Source organism: Aethalodelphis obliquidens, unplaced genomic scaffold (assembly GCF_003676395.1).
Source record: "Aethalodelphis obliquidens isolate GAN/ISIS:26980383/991018 unplaced genomic scaffold, ASM367639v1 scaffold38, whole genome shotgun sequence".
In the NCBI taxonomy this organism is placed as follows: Eukaryota; Metazoa; Chordata; class Mammalia; order Artiodactyla; family Delphinidae; genus Aethalodelphis; species Aethalodelphis obliquidens.
This window is the reverse complement of record NW_020837982.1, coordinates 17,101,487-17,115,934: the sequence shown is the minus strand read 5'-3', so window position 1 is coordinate 17,115,934 and position 14,448 is coordinate 17,101,487. Positions and strand designations below refer to the sequence as shown.

Sequence of the window (14,448 nt, the reverse complement as noted above, 5' to 3'; positions counted from 1 at the left end):
TTTTCAGTGCTTCTAATTAAAAAAAAAATTAAAGCCTGCACTGGAAATTTACAGTATGGCAGAATTTTGTTTCTCCTTTTGACCCTAATACGTTAACGTACAGATTTTATGACAGGGTCTGTGTTAAAAATCTAAACATTTATCACAAGATTTTAAACATCACTGGGAATCTGAGTTTGGAGGAAACAAAATTGGATAAAAGTACAATGCCCGTGACAGCCAATATTGTATAACTGGGCTGTATGAGGTTGTTTAGAAGGCAAAGGTTAAAAAGACGAGATTTTTAAAAATTACCCCCCGAGTTGATGCGCTGATTTGAATATAAGTACACGAGATACTAGAGCGAGGGGAAACACTGCAAAAAGGCCATCTATTTACAGAAGAGCGATTTAAAGACATCATGATTTTCTTTACAAACAGATGTAAGAACAGGAATTATCCACTGTTTAAAAACTCTACATTCCAACCCTCCACTATTATTATGATCCACTGAACTGCCTGTATCAGGGCAGCCTTTTCCCCCTCATTTGACTCTTGAAATAAACTTCCATCATTTCGTCGTCTGCGGCCCAGGCTCTCCTGAAAAGTCTCTGGGCACAAGTCCTAGGAGGGCAGGCTTTTGGCCTGCACTTAAAACTGAGACCACCAGAAACTAGAGCCCGTCCCCCACCCAGGGGGCCCCGGGACCCCTTCCCGCAGGTCAGTCGCTGTCGGACAGCGTCTCATACTGCGCGGAGAGCAGCGGGGCCGGCTCCCGATCCCAGATCCTGCTCGGCTGGTGAGGGGCGGCGGGGCTGGCAGAGGCAGGCGCGCAGGCGACGGGCGCACAGGCGACGGGCGCAGGGGGCGTGCTGCTGAGCATCCGCATGGTCAGGGGGTTGTAGGGGAACTGCGTCGAGCCTGCGGGAGGAGGAGGGTTAGGTTATGCGCGTTCCGCTTCTGTTCTGGGCAGTGGAACCCCCTAGCGAGGCTGTGATATGGAAGCGGTGTTCGAAGCAGCGCTAACCGAGGCACTGACGTCGGCTGCTTTCGGACTCCCAGCAGCTCCTTACCTGTGGAGGAAGGCCTGTCCTCCCAGGCCCAGCCTGGCGTCTGCCTGTGGTAGTCCCCTTCCGAGTGCACAGAGGAGGCCGAGGAGGGCCGTTCAGCTCCCAAGTAGCCTTGCCCCGGGATAGGAGATTTCGACTTCCTGCTGTTTGACTTGCTGATCAGCTTTGGTTTGCAAACTCCTCCTAAAAGTGAAATAAATTATTACTGCTGATACTTAGTAATTATGTTCTCAACTTTAAAATCTACCAAAATGCCGATGATTGTCTAATGCTAAGTGAAGGAAGCAAAGTGGTAGCATGAAGAATCCAAACCCTAGTGCCTAATGAAGTAAAGAAGTAACATTTAAAAGAAAGCCAGAATTAACTTACAGCAGCTAAAGTCAAAACGGGGTATGTCCTCATGCCATAAACTCAGAAACGTGTAATCAAGGAACTAGCATTTCTGGAACATCATTTCTTTCTTGGCCTTGGAGCACAGAAACTGCTTAAGGAAATGGAAGCTGGCTGACAAAAATCTTAAATCCTCATTTTTTCCTCCCCCACCAGTTTACAGAGGAGGAATAAAACTGTAGAACAGAAGCCCCTTCAGGGCACTACTGGACCTCAGCTAGAGCCTGACAAGTCAAGGTGGCCCTTTCTGCTGCTCCAGGCTGTACAGCTGATGAACTCAGCAGGAGTTCACAGGAGTGGGAAGCCCCAAGTGGGCTCTAGAACAAAACGTGAAAAAGATCTCAGAAGAGATCAGAGTCCAGGTCACCAGCAAATGTTTTCCTCAGCCCTAGCAGAACAGTCTCACCCTGCCCCCAGTCCTTCGAGGTACAGAAAAAAGGAACAGAAAGCAACTTTGACCCCTCCAACTATCTGGAAAAAGAAGAAATGCAAATCCTTGGTGATAAGGAAAAGAATATAATAAAGAAATGGGCGGGGGAAGGGGCAGGGAACGTGATTCAAACACTGGAGAAAACTTCGGAATACATGAAGCCAGTTTAAGAAAAGCTCAAAGAATAGATAACCAAAATGAAAGGGGCGAAAGGGCTTAGGAAACAAAAGACAGAACAGCAAGGGTCAGAATAGACACGAGGGAAAGGGAATTATTAGTGCAAAGGAAAAATTTGAGAGACTCTCGCAGTAAAAGCAACAGAAAAAGATCAAGATGACTAAAATAATTAGAAGGTTAACAGATACAGAGGTCAAAAACTATCCAGCAAAAAGGTAACTTTCTGAAATGGAGGGCCCAAAAGAAAGAGAAAATAACTAAGAGGAACAGTTGGTAGAACATTTCCCTGAATGCAGATATCAACCTGAAGGGGCAACACCCTCCTGTGAGCAACAGGGTGAGGAGCACTAACACACTCATGATAAATTTACTGAAATCGAGGTAAAAAAAGGATTCTTTGGGCAGAGAGTCACCACCAAAAAAAGGTGGTGGTGGGGGAGACATCTGGTCTTATTTTTTATACAACAACGAATGCCAGAAAAAAGCCTAACAGTGTCTACGGGATATTTTGAGAAAAGTACGTGCTGAGTATCACAACCTGCCAAACTGCCGTCTCAAACATAAAGGCAGCAAGAAGACACTGTCGAGCACGCACCTCAGGATACAGCAGCCTTTCGGAGAAAACAGGGTGTGAAAACCTTACCAGAAAGAAATGCCATAATAGAAAGATTATGTAACCAGGATAACTGTAACTGTGTAAGTCACCAATACTACAACCTTAAAACACACACACTTAAAATCAATAAAAATCGGAAGGTTAGAGCAGAGATGGGAGACAGTGGCTCATCTTTTAGAGCAGGAAGTAAATTCATATTGTCCTAAAATTAACATATATATGTAAAAATAAATAACGAAAGCCCCTAATCTCTTTATCTTTTTCTTAACCTTAGTGAGATCGTCTGTTTGACCATAACAGGAAAATAAACTAAACTTGAAATGTTACTAACCTTCAGGTAGTTTTTAAGGTATAAAGGATTAAGAAGAAAGCTTATATATACACATAGAAAGAGCAGAGTCCTGGTTCTTGTGTGCTTGCTTCTAACAGGATGCATACAATTACCTCATTCCAATAAGCTGTCCTTTTATGTAAACACCACCACTAGCTTTCTGGACGACGTGATCTGGTTTTTTTCCCTCTTTTCTGTGGCTTAAAATTCTTTTATACTGAGCCTGTCATTTTTATTACAATACTAAGTTACTTTGATTCAAGAGCAGAATATGAAATTGCACTTGTATTACAATTGCAATGTATGTATACAGATAAGGACTAGATGCAAGCAAAAAGGGTGACTTTCTGGGTAAAAATTTTCATCCTTTTAAATTTCACATTACTAGTATGTCTGAGCAGGTTAGAAAAAAGACTTCGTTTAAGTAACTAAAACCTTCAGAGGTGACTCAGCACATAAATGAAATCTTAGTGATCCGTTAGAACTTGGGGTATAAATTGGCTTTTTCTTGGGAAAGGCGGCGGAAGAGCATGGAAATGAGCCCTTTACCTGAATGAGGTGACGGGTCCCCTTCCTCTCTCCGGGCCTCACCGCTGGTCGCCACCGAGGTGCCGGCACCACCAGGCACCCCCCCCAGGGGCTGGGGCATGGCGACCCCATGGTCCTCCACTTTGTCTTCAAAGCTCCCCATGAGCGCCTTCCGGATGATGTCCTCCAGCCCGAGGTTGCTGGCAGGGTCAGCAAAGGAATGACCTCGGGAGCTCACGGAGCCTGCAAAAGACGAGCAGGACGAGTCTGCCTGATTCCGAGGGCAGGTCGGGAGACAGGAGCCCCCCCAGGACACGCAGCACCTGGCAAGGTGCCCACAACACAGAGCCCACGTGGAGGCCGGCTAAGGCCAGCGAGCGTAGCTCACAGGCAATGTGGTTTTCTTTGTTAAATCAGGCACCCACTTGTGTGAGAGTTGCTTGAGGATGGCTTCCTTCTCTTTTTAGCTCTTTAATAGTTTTGACTCTCTTTCTTCATTTATCTTTTCAACAAGTACTCACTGAATCTCAACTCATTATTTACCGCCATTGACTCCCTCCCTCCCTGACTAAACGATGAGCTTTCCTGGAGCAGTTTCCTGTATGCAGTCGGTATTCGATACCTATTTGCTGGACTGACTGCTACTGTACCAGTTTCCTGTTGGCAAACAATGTCTTTTGAATCTTACCTGAGGTGGTGACTGCTGGCAGGTTAAAGATCTCAGTTCCTGGCTGAGCAGCTGCTGTATTTAAACAAACATTCAAGTTAATTGAGATGTGATAATCACATACATCGAAAGAGAGAAAGTCTCAAAAAAAAAATCCTACAATAAAATTAACCTTATTTTCCATGATCTCAACTTTATTTTTCACCCATTAAGTGAAGATAAAGTGAAAGAAATTTTTTTTTTTTAAGAAATCACAAAGTAAGAAATCAAAACAGGAGGAGTACTATAATAATATAGCCCAGGAAGGAAAGGAACTTTTGCAGTGCTGGAGAAAACACACAGAGGGAAAAGCTGCCCTCAGAACAGGAACCCAGGCTCACCAGGGAAGAGATGGTGACTCTAAGAAGACCCTGCAAATATCCGAGTTTGAGATTAGATCCAGGGGAAAGACGCCCCGTGAACGGCAAGAACATGACCGCGTGTGTCCCTGCTGTGGTTACCTAGAAACTATTTTTGATCCCAGGATGAGATAAAGATTCTGCCTATTGGTTCTGTTTATTCCTGCTAACTGTGCACTTTGTCATTTGCTCAGTTTGAATGACAACAGCTGGGACAACCTGGGAGCTACTTGTAAAGCACTGTGCCAGAAATAGAAGGAATTTGGGAACATAAACGGTGTTTTCATCACATCTTCCAACTCGATTTTGAGACTTTGAAAGAGAAAGAACGTAGGAAGTAAAGTCGGTGGCTATAAACAAGCGGTGTCCCAGAGAAGAATGTGCAGACCCCAGAAGGGGGGCCCGTCCGTGCAGATGGGGAGCACATATGAGCCCAGACGCTGACTTCTGGGATCAGGGAAAACTGTCCGGGCGGGAGAAGGAAGCTCCAGGAAGACTGCACAGCAGGGACCATGCGGTACAGGCTCCTCACGTACAGGTCAGGAAATGGTAGATGAACGGAACTTGAAACAGCACAGGGTGGTAGGGCCAGCCTGGTAGTTACCACAAAACCTGGGGAATAGGACTCATTCATTTCACAAATATTTACTGAGCGATTATTTGGCTGAATAATAAAATCACCTTCATATTGATCAAAAATGGTCATATGAAAAAAAAATGGTCACATGAAGACAATTTCATATTGTTCAACCAACGATAACACTAAGGTACTGGACTTAAAATGCACCCCTTCCTCCACCTGTGGAGCTCACAGGTCAGCGGGGTGCTCTCTGAGGCCATCAGGTCTGAATCACCTGGGGGGCTTAGTAAAGTGCCAGTTTCTGAGATTCCTGCAGCCCAGTAGGCACGTGTTTTCACAAGCCCTCCAGGTGACTGTGACGGGTAGTGACGCTTGAGGGCCCCTGGTGTAAGACAGATGGGCAGACTTACGAGAGGACACGGTAATTACTCAGAAATGAGGGAAAGGCAGACAGACACTCAGGAGACGTTGAGGCTGACGGGACAGCACCCGGGAGAGCGAGTTGCGGAGCCTCGTGAGGGAACCCTGGAGCGGGGTGGCGGGGGGGGGGGGCGTGGAGGAACAGAGGCCTCTGTGTGGAGAGCCAGCGTGGGGAGTCATTTTAGACATTTAAGGAGCCAGTAAGACGTTCAAGAAGCAATGAGGGCAGCAAAGAGCTTAGTAGAAAAAGCTGAACTCGAGGTACAAGTTTGGGAGTTTTCGGCACATAGTGCAAACCGCCAGAGTGGATGAAACGCCTCCGAGAATACGGTGCAAGAGGAGAGACTGAAAACCAGCACCCAAGAGCCAGGCACAGCAGGACGTAGCTTCTAAGGACACATAAGAAATGGTCAAAGAAGTAGAGAAAAGAACAGGAGAAAGCAGTCCCTGAAAGCCAAGAGGAGAAAGTATTTCCGGAAGAGGGAAGTGGGTCACTAATGTCAACGGCAGAGAGATCAGATAAAGTAAGTTTTAAAGCATGAAGTTTTTTGCACAGTAAAGGCACTGATGTCCTCGGTGGGAGCCCTGAGGTGAATTGAAGCTGTCTTGCTTGCCCAGGGCTTGGATTTCTCAGTTCTACTTCCTGGTGAGAACCCAATGTGCCTGGGGTCCCACGAGCCCACTGGTTCCTTAGTACAACCCCTTAATTGTCCCTTTCCACAATCAGAAATCCCAAACTAAAGCAAATTTTGTTACTACTTGCCTTACGACATTAATAAAATTTACCTTCTGTTAAAGTTAGATACTTGTTTCATTATACATATTCACAGAGTAGAGACCATCTGTCATTCTAAAAGCACCCAACAGAGCACCCTGCTCGATAAATGATTATTGAATTAATGAATGACCGGGCTACTGCCTAAGGACAATGGAAAACATTAGAAGAGAGAAGAAAACTATAAAGTAGGCTTCTTCAATTCATACATAGCATTTTCCTATCAAGAAGAATTTCTTCGTGAAGAAGAAAGAAAGAAAGAATATCTGTAAGCCTGAGGGCAACTCTGGTCAGCCTTCTAAAGTATTTCTTTTGGACAATTTGTTGCCATTTAAAAAGTGAATCTAGTAATCAAGAGCTAGGATAACTACACAAACAAGTGACACTGCTCCTCTTTTTTTCCCTGGGACATTTGGCCTTTATTAATCACGAAGTGTCACAGATCCAAACACACGTCCACCTGGCAGTTTATAGCAGGTAGCCCAGAAGTAAAGCAGATTGTAGGAGGCCTGGGTTCTACAGGGCATCCCACACAGCTTCTGCATCACTGGATACACGTGAGGAAAGGACCACGAGTAAGCCTGGGTGATGGCACGAGTGCTGAAAACAGCGGGCACGTGCATGTCCACCCTAAGGAAAGGCTTGGATGCCCCAGAGCTCTATCCCAGTGGACACTTGCCAGCGGCCTGGGTGAGGATGCCGAGTGCAGAACTACTGGAAGCATGGGCTCTGGCGCTGGAATTCCTGAGTCTGAACCACAGCCCAAGTCACTAGTTATGTAACTTGCAACAGCTAGGAAACCCGAGTCTCAGCTTCCTCATCTGCAAAGCGGAGATGATTCCAGCACGTGGTGTGCAGGGTTTGTTATGAAGATTACAGGAGTCTGCATATTCCCGCTTAGAACGGAGCCTGGAGCACTGCAGTGCTGCACGTGGAGCTGCGGCGGCTGCTGCTCCTGGTGCCGGCACCGTCCTAGGTGGCGGGTCTAGCAGATTCGCACGCCACCCACAAAGACACCGGCAGGGCAGAAAAGGAGCCAGCACAGAGGGCCTCGTCCCATGCTTGGTGGGAGGGACACAGAAGGACAGCAAGGGGAGGCTCAAGGGCAGCTCATCTCGGGAGGCCTGGTATCTGTACCGACATTAAGTGCATTGGAACTTAACAGCACATAGGTTGTCAAAAAGACCCCCTTAAAATGATGAATGTGGTGTGGGTCCTACCACAGTACTCAGAACCTACTGAAAGGCTGAGCCGAATAAAGCGTTTTTCGTGAAGAACACCTGGGCCGGCAGGAGTGCTCGGAACCAGGCCCCCTGATGGACAGCCACTGGAACTGGGGTGCGTGTAAAGAAAAGACTGGAAGGGCACGACCTGTCCGCAGACAGCTGAGACGGCCCGCACGGAGGAAGCGCAGACCAAGGCAGAAAACACTGGAGGGCTAATCCCACCCCACGTGAGAAACAAACGTCCCAGACCCGGCCCTTGTTCCAAGAGAACATGGAGGGCTGCGGAAAGAGGCAAGTGCTTGCTCCCTAACAGGAAACCCTCTCGTGCCCACAGACATTTGGGAAGCAGCTTCAGGATCTGCTGTGCTTGGACGGATGCCTGTAAGAGCCTTCGAACTCAAGGATTACACGAGAGGCAACACTGCAGATACCATTATTAATGCGTATTTTATTGGGGTTCATGAAAGAAATCCCACTTACCCATATCAGAGTCACCTCCACCAGAGGAGTTCAACTTACGAAAGATCTCCTGCTTCTTTGATTTAACCATGGGTGAGGTGTTTTCCAGCTTGGTGAAGAATGAAGGCAAGTAGCTTATACTCCCTGGTGATCGGGAATCATTCCTGTCAGGGACAGTTACGCGTGTTACCATCATGCACTCCTACCCCGCCCATGCTAGTACCAGTCCCAGAGTCCCTTCCCATCTGTTTGTGCTGACAGCCTAAGGACAGTGTGTGACCAAAAGCCAGCGAGGACATCACATCTGAGGACACAAAGATGACATCAGAAAATGAGGACTGGAATAGAGAGAATCTAGAACCAAGATTCTTAACAAAGAGTGAATGGATGTTAATGGGAACACTCGTCACGATTCTGTCTGTTCAACAGCACAGGCACTGATATATTTAGGGTTACTATGTAAGCTGGGAACTGTTTTACTAGCAGAATTACTTTGAAGCACAATAAAATTGTAACTACTAGCACACCTGCCTATAAAATAGCAAGCACTCACACCTAAGCAACAATTAGACTTGAACAGAATAGCTACAATGTAGAAAAAATTACCTATTTATTAGAATCTTTTCAAGCCTGCGACCAGTTGAGCTGAGTTTCGCATAAAGACTTCCTTTCATATTTCATTGGCAGCTTCCTATACTAACACATTTAGAAAAACAAGTTTCCTCTACCAGTGCAGGACTACCAGGATCTAACTAGTGCCAGAGACGGTAACAGAGAACATATGGAAAGGTGCTGATAATTTAATCTGGTCCATCACTCAAACATGAGAACACCTACTGTATCCAAGGAAGACAAAGAAGAATGACTAAGACGTGGTCTCCGTCCTCAGAAAACTCACAAGCTTAGGGGAAACATGTAAACGTATAATTAAATTTAACATCATTCCCTTTCCAAAAATGGATTTCGTCCTCATTTCCTTGAAAGGTACCAACCTCTATTTGGTGGCCTATTAATATATACAGTAAGTAAATAACTATGACACACTGTTAAGAAATGCACTAACGGTTTGGAGTGAGGCAGACCTTGGTCTAAAGCTGGACTCCCTCTCACTTTATTTGATCACCAGCAAATCAGAGCATCAGGGGAGGGTGTTCCACACCAAGAAAGCAGCACGAGTTCAGGTGAGGGAACTCGGGGCTCAGGGAGGGAAGCGTGAGGGTGGAGTGGCAGCAAGTGGGGTGAGGAGCGTGAGCCTGGCCACAAAGAGATTCCATGCCACGCTCGTGACCAAGCAAGTGCTGGAGTCCACTTGAGTTCTAGACAGATCGCTGGTGCAAGTGGACCAGGCAGGGGCCAAGTCAAAGGCATCTAAAAAACCAAATGGGAATAAGAATCCAATAATTCCTAGGGTTGGGTTAGGGTCAGAAACTGCGAAGAGAACACACGGCAAGCAGCCCAGCCCAGGGGCTCACTGTGACCCCCTTCCACTCACAGCCCAGACGCCGGGTGCCCGGCAAGCACTCAAGTGGGGTTCAGCAACCACACAGACAGAAAGATTTTAAAAATAAGATCTAGGACGACTTAACTTCGAGAAGAATAATGAACAATTATGTTCTATGACCTATTTAAATATTACAATTTTTTCATTAAAATCCACTGGCATTAGGTCACTAGGAAAACAGAAACAAAACGATCCGCCTGACACATGACCCGGAAGAGGAAAAACGCACTGACTTCAGGAAAACGAAAGGCATGCAGCGCGCGCACAGGCACCTCTGCTCCGCGGGCTCGGCTCCGCGCTGGGCCAGGAGCAGCACGCTGTCCTGTTTCTCGTGCACGACCGGAACCTGGGGTGGGGAGATGGGCTCGTAGGGCTCGCTAGAGACGTGACTCCTCTCTGGGGACTTTCCAGGCCTGATACTGGAACATACAAAACATTAGACAGTCTTCCCAGGGCTCACCTGCGGCTTACCCTGAACAGGAACTGGTTACCTCGTTACTTCAGTCATTTCAAGGACCAAAAGTTGGCAATACGTATCAGAAAAAAGTGGCCTCATATACTCACTCTGTACCTAGTTATTTTGAAAAAGTCTGTTACTGTTGCTTCGTCCAGGCACACGGAGTCGCATGATAGACGGTGCCGGGGATGGGCCGCAGCCCGGGCTCTGTGGGGAGGTCACTGCCCAGCACCAGACCCCTCGTGCCCCTGGCCACCTACTCCGCTGAGCCCTCCAGGGTCTTGTTGCTGATCTCGAGCCAGGACCTACCAGGTTACTTCCCCATTAAGTTAAAAGACAAAGGACTTGAGCGCCACACTGACACCTGCAATTTAATGTTCTTCCTCTGGACACCATGTTGTAAGGATGGTGTGAGATAAACACTGTTTGGGCCCAAAAAAGTTTTTGGTTTAGTAACTGTACATATTAAAAGCCCTCTGTGACCTTTAATATCTGCTTTTATTACTATTATAGATAAGTATAATTATATATGTATTACTTGTCATTTCTTTCCCCAATCTCACCCCATCCAATTCTTAGAGGTGGCCCTTCTTGACCATTTTTCTTTTAGTTCTTTGGTGGGCACCTCTAAATCATCTAAATAATCAACCTTATACCTTTCTTGATGTATCAGAACTTGAAACAGAATCTTATCAGTTTCCTTCCATGAAAGATGAAGAGCTTGACTACCTTCTCTATGTTGTTGCCCATTTTATTTTAATCTGTAGTTTGTTTACTTTAACTATACACGTAGCATACTCAGCCATTTTTATGTGATTTACAGCATTTACATTCTGTTCTAAACTCTAGAAAAACTCGTGTGTTTTGCTCACTGACTGAAAAATCAGTTAATGGTGTTTTACAACACTATGGATTTTGTAAACATTTTAAACTGTAAAACCAGGTAATCTGACTAAAACCAATGAAAGAAATTTAACGTTCCTCATTCAAATATACAGGTGTAGGGCTTCCCTGGTGGCGCAGTGGTTGGGAGTCCGCCTGCCGATGCAGGGGACGCGGATTCGTGCCCCTGGTCCGGGAAGATCCCACATGCCGCGAAGCGGCTGGGCCCGTGAGCCATGGCTGCTGAGCCTGCGCGTCTGGAGCCTGTGCTCCGCAGCGGGAGAGGCCACAACAGTGAGAGGGCCGCGTTCCGCAAAAAAAAAAAAAAAAAAAAAAAATGTACAGGTGTAGTGATGCAGAAATTACAAGTGAAAAAGTCAAAAGGATTTTCTTTTCAAAAATGTCATTAACTGCTCAAAATCTGTGTAGTACTTCGTATCAAGAATGTACCACGAATGACTCTGCTATAGCTTTCTGTTCTTCTTTGATAACAAGTTCTCTTTTTTGTTTTTTTGGTCTTTGTTAAAAGAGAATGGGTTTTCATCTTATCCTTAAGATCATCCCGCTTCTTGAAATGATTATGTCATTTGAGATTTGTTTCAAAACAACGCGGTCTGAGGGTAGGGCAAGTGGGGATGAAATGAAACAAACTGGTCCTGTGCGGACGATCTTGAAGGTGGGCGATGATGCACGGTGGCATCTTACTCTGTCCTCTCTACTTCTGTGTGTTCAAAAAGTCCCACAATAAAGTTGTGTTTTTTCCCCAAATGAGCACATTCAGCTTCTTAAGTAAGTTATTCTTCCTCCCTATGTTCTCTGCTAACTTGGGGGGTCGGAAGGCAGACTGGAGAACCACCTCTGCTGCAAACTGAATTGTGGCTTCCGCTGCTCTGGGTCATCTACCCCGCTGTGTGTCTTCCAGATCTTTGCAGAATGTCTGACCTGACACCCCAGTCTTGTTCTCAGTATTTTTATGAACTTCATGAACGTTCATGCTGCTCTACATCAACTCACATGCCCCAACACTTAGTCTACTACCTTGAACGAACAGCCCTGCGTCCATTTTTTAAACTTCCAAATGCAGAGCACTGGGGGAGAAGACATGCTCTTTACCAAGTAGCCCTGCATATAAACGTGTTTCCTCTCGTGGTGCCTCTCTTGGCCTCACTTTCATTATTTAATGTCAGCTTCCTAAACATCTGAACATTCTTAGGGTTCTGAAGAACCAGGCCAAGTGTCCCAACATTACCACCAAACCACACATTCTTCCTGTCTTTGCAAACCCACAGAGTAGAGCAATCAACTTGTGAATACATAACAAAAAGGTATAGGACCAAACTGCCCAGTAGACATTCTAAGAATAATATACAGAGGAAAAACCCTCATTTACACTTTCTAGGGAATGAAGGTAAAATAACTTTAGGTATAAGAAATGAATCTCCTAACTTGGAAATACAAACTGTTTTACTGTTGGGAAATTTACATATGGCTTAAAATAAAGACCATACCTTCCCCTGGATTTGTCCACAAGATTTTCTGGAGAGACCCTTGAACCTGGTCTTTGATGGTGAAGAGACTGAGACTGGGATTCTGGGCTATAACGGTTTGATGTTTTAGTCCTCACGGGTGTAGACACCAAAGCAGACGGTGAATTTTGGAATGTAGAAGTGGGAGGCTGCTGGGGAGGCTGTGACGGAACTTGATTTCTAGCAAAATCTTGCGTGATAATTTGCTGTGCGTGAGAGAAGAAGGAATTAGTTAGAGCCATTGAGTACTTTCAAGAAAGTGTAGCGTAAAAAATCTAGACAACTTTATTGTGATTCTACATGAAATGTGCCTCCTACATGATCTTTCTTTAAAAAAAAAAAAAACTAGTAAGAAGAGTGAGAAACTTACACAGATGTGATCAGCAAGTGTGATGAGTCGGTGTGTCCTGGGCACCTGCCCCACCCCCTCGGCCTGTGAAGATGGGGGCGGCGGCGGCTGTGGAGAGGGCGACTCCGGCTGCGGCCGATAGTGGTGCAGCGGTCCTTCGTACTGCCTGCAGGCTTCGTCTAACGGGGACAGACAGATGTCTTACTCCGGGGATGCCCGCCTTTCACTCATGAGCAAAGATTAAACATAACGCAGAGAAACACATGGAAGGGAATTCATATCTTAATTTTGAAGAAAAAATATTTATTCACTGAGAGAAATCAGAAGACTAGCAAACAAAACTAATATCAACTATTATCATTAAAATATACACAAAAAAGTCATCAATAATGGCTTAAAAACCGTTTTCCATTAGAGCAGTTTTAAAAGTTTTACATGTTTCTAGACTCATACAAGACTACTCTCAAACAAAACGGGCTATTTCTTAACGTGCTCTGGACAGGCAAGGAGAAGGAAGTGTGAAAACACGCAAAGACCCACTTTCTGCCTGGCTCGCCTTCACGACCTCCGGCTGGTAGGCCTGCAGCCTCTCGGGGGGCGGCGCGGGGGAGCTGGCAGGGCTTATCACCTCAATGGCATCGCCAGGTGTTTCATACCGGTGAGAAGATACTTGAAGAAAAGAAAAGAATCTATTTTAAAACTAATCCTATAAAAAGACTCGGAAGTCCAAGGTCTTCAAACCTATTTGCAAATTTTCGGTTTTTACTCTGAGAAATGTTCAATGGCACCTCAGGTCAATGGAAAACAAAAAAAAAACACAACGAGGTCAATGCATGGTGTCAAAGGTCAGTAGGCGCTTCCTCGGACTCCTAATCCTGGCAGGGTACGGAGTTTCCTGAAAGTCTGTGGGCTCTAAGACTTTTAGGTGAGGCAGAACAGAAACAGAGCTTGACGTTCTCCTGGGGGCTGGAAAAGAAAATCACCAGGAAACTCATCAGAAGGGATTAAACCAACGAGAGAGTAGATGTCAACAGTCCACTGTTTCCAGTCGTTTCCATTCTGTGGGACAGTCAGCTCTTCTTTACCAGGACGACTTTAAAGCTGTAGATTAAGTAACATCACATAATGATTTTCTCAAGTCACTGAGTACTGCTGACAAAAATTTCTCCCACTTTTTAGCACCACGTTACACTGTGAAGATAAACAAATGGTAGGGAATGTCTGCAGGAAAGCAAAGTCACTCCGTTGGGTTAGCAGAAAGGGAGGATGCACATGCCAGGGAAGGGCCCTTCTATAATGCGGTTCCCAAGGAAACCGGGGGTCTATGCAGTAGGGGTCCAGGTACTTTTCTCAGTCCTTCCATGGCCTGAGAGCCGAGAACGGGGGCGTCGGGGGGCTGTGACCTCCTGCTCAGGAACCTTCTGACTCGCGAGCGCTGTGTGCACCTTTGGGTGCACTGAAGCACCTGAGGAAACGGTCAGAGGCCCAAAGGGTGTATGACCCTGGCCAGAGCAGCAAGCGTGGTCAGGCGGTGATGGGTCCTGAACACAGGCAGAAGGTGGGAATGAACTCTGATACTAGACCACCACCCACTCCTCCAACCTCATCTCAACAGCCCTCTCCTGCCCCCCACCAGGCCACGGAAGCTGCAGTAACCTGGGTCTAGTATGCTCAGGACAGAAACCTG

General features: G+C 46.1%; 2 protein-coding genes across 3 annotated transcripts in view; one reads left to right on the top strand and one right to left on the bottom strand.

Annotated features, from left to right (window-relative positions):
- TTC19 (tetratricopeptide repeat domain 19) overlaps positions 1-10,493 on the top strand; it is a 37,294-nt gene extending 26,801 nt beyond the window's left edge. The window contains exon 12 of one of the 2 annotated variants that reach the window (XR_003438069.1): positions 9,713-10,493. The gene's annotated coding sequence lies outside the window, so the exon portion shown is untranslated. Of the gene's footprint in view, positions 1-4,780; positions 6,386-9,712 lie in introns of those variants that run through there. The other variant, XR_003438068.1, reaches the window with a different exon arrangement.
- The window catches only part of NCOR1 (nuclear receptor corepressor 1), a 142,626-nt gene continuing 128,529 nt past the window's right edge, over positions 352-14,448 (bottom strand). The window contains 9 exon segments of the mRNA XM_027131124.1: positions 352-900; positions 1,053-1,232; positions 3,543-3,764; positions 4,210-4,263; positions 8,068-8,210; positions 9,820-9,966; positions 12,395-12,618; positions 12,783-12,940; positions 13,302-13,430. Of these exon segments, the coding sequence (XP_026986925.1) occupies positions 701-900; positions 1,053-1,232; positions 3,543-3,764; positions 4,210-4,263; positions 8,068-8,210; positions 9,820-9,966; positions 12,395-12,618; positions 12,783-12,940; positions 13,302-13,430 (1,457 nt within the window). The 3' untranslated portion in view covers positions 352-700.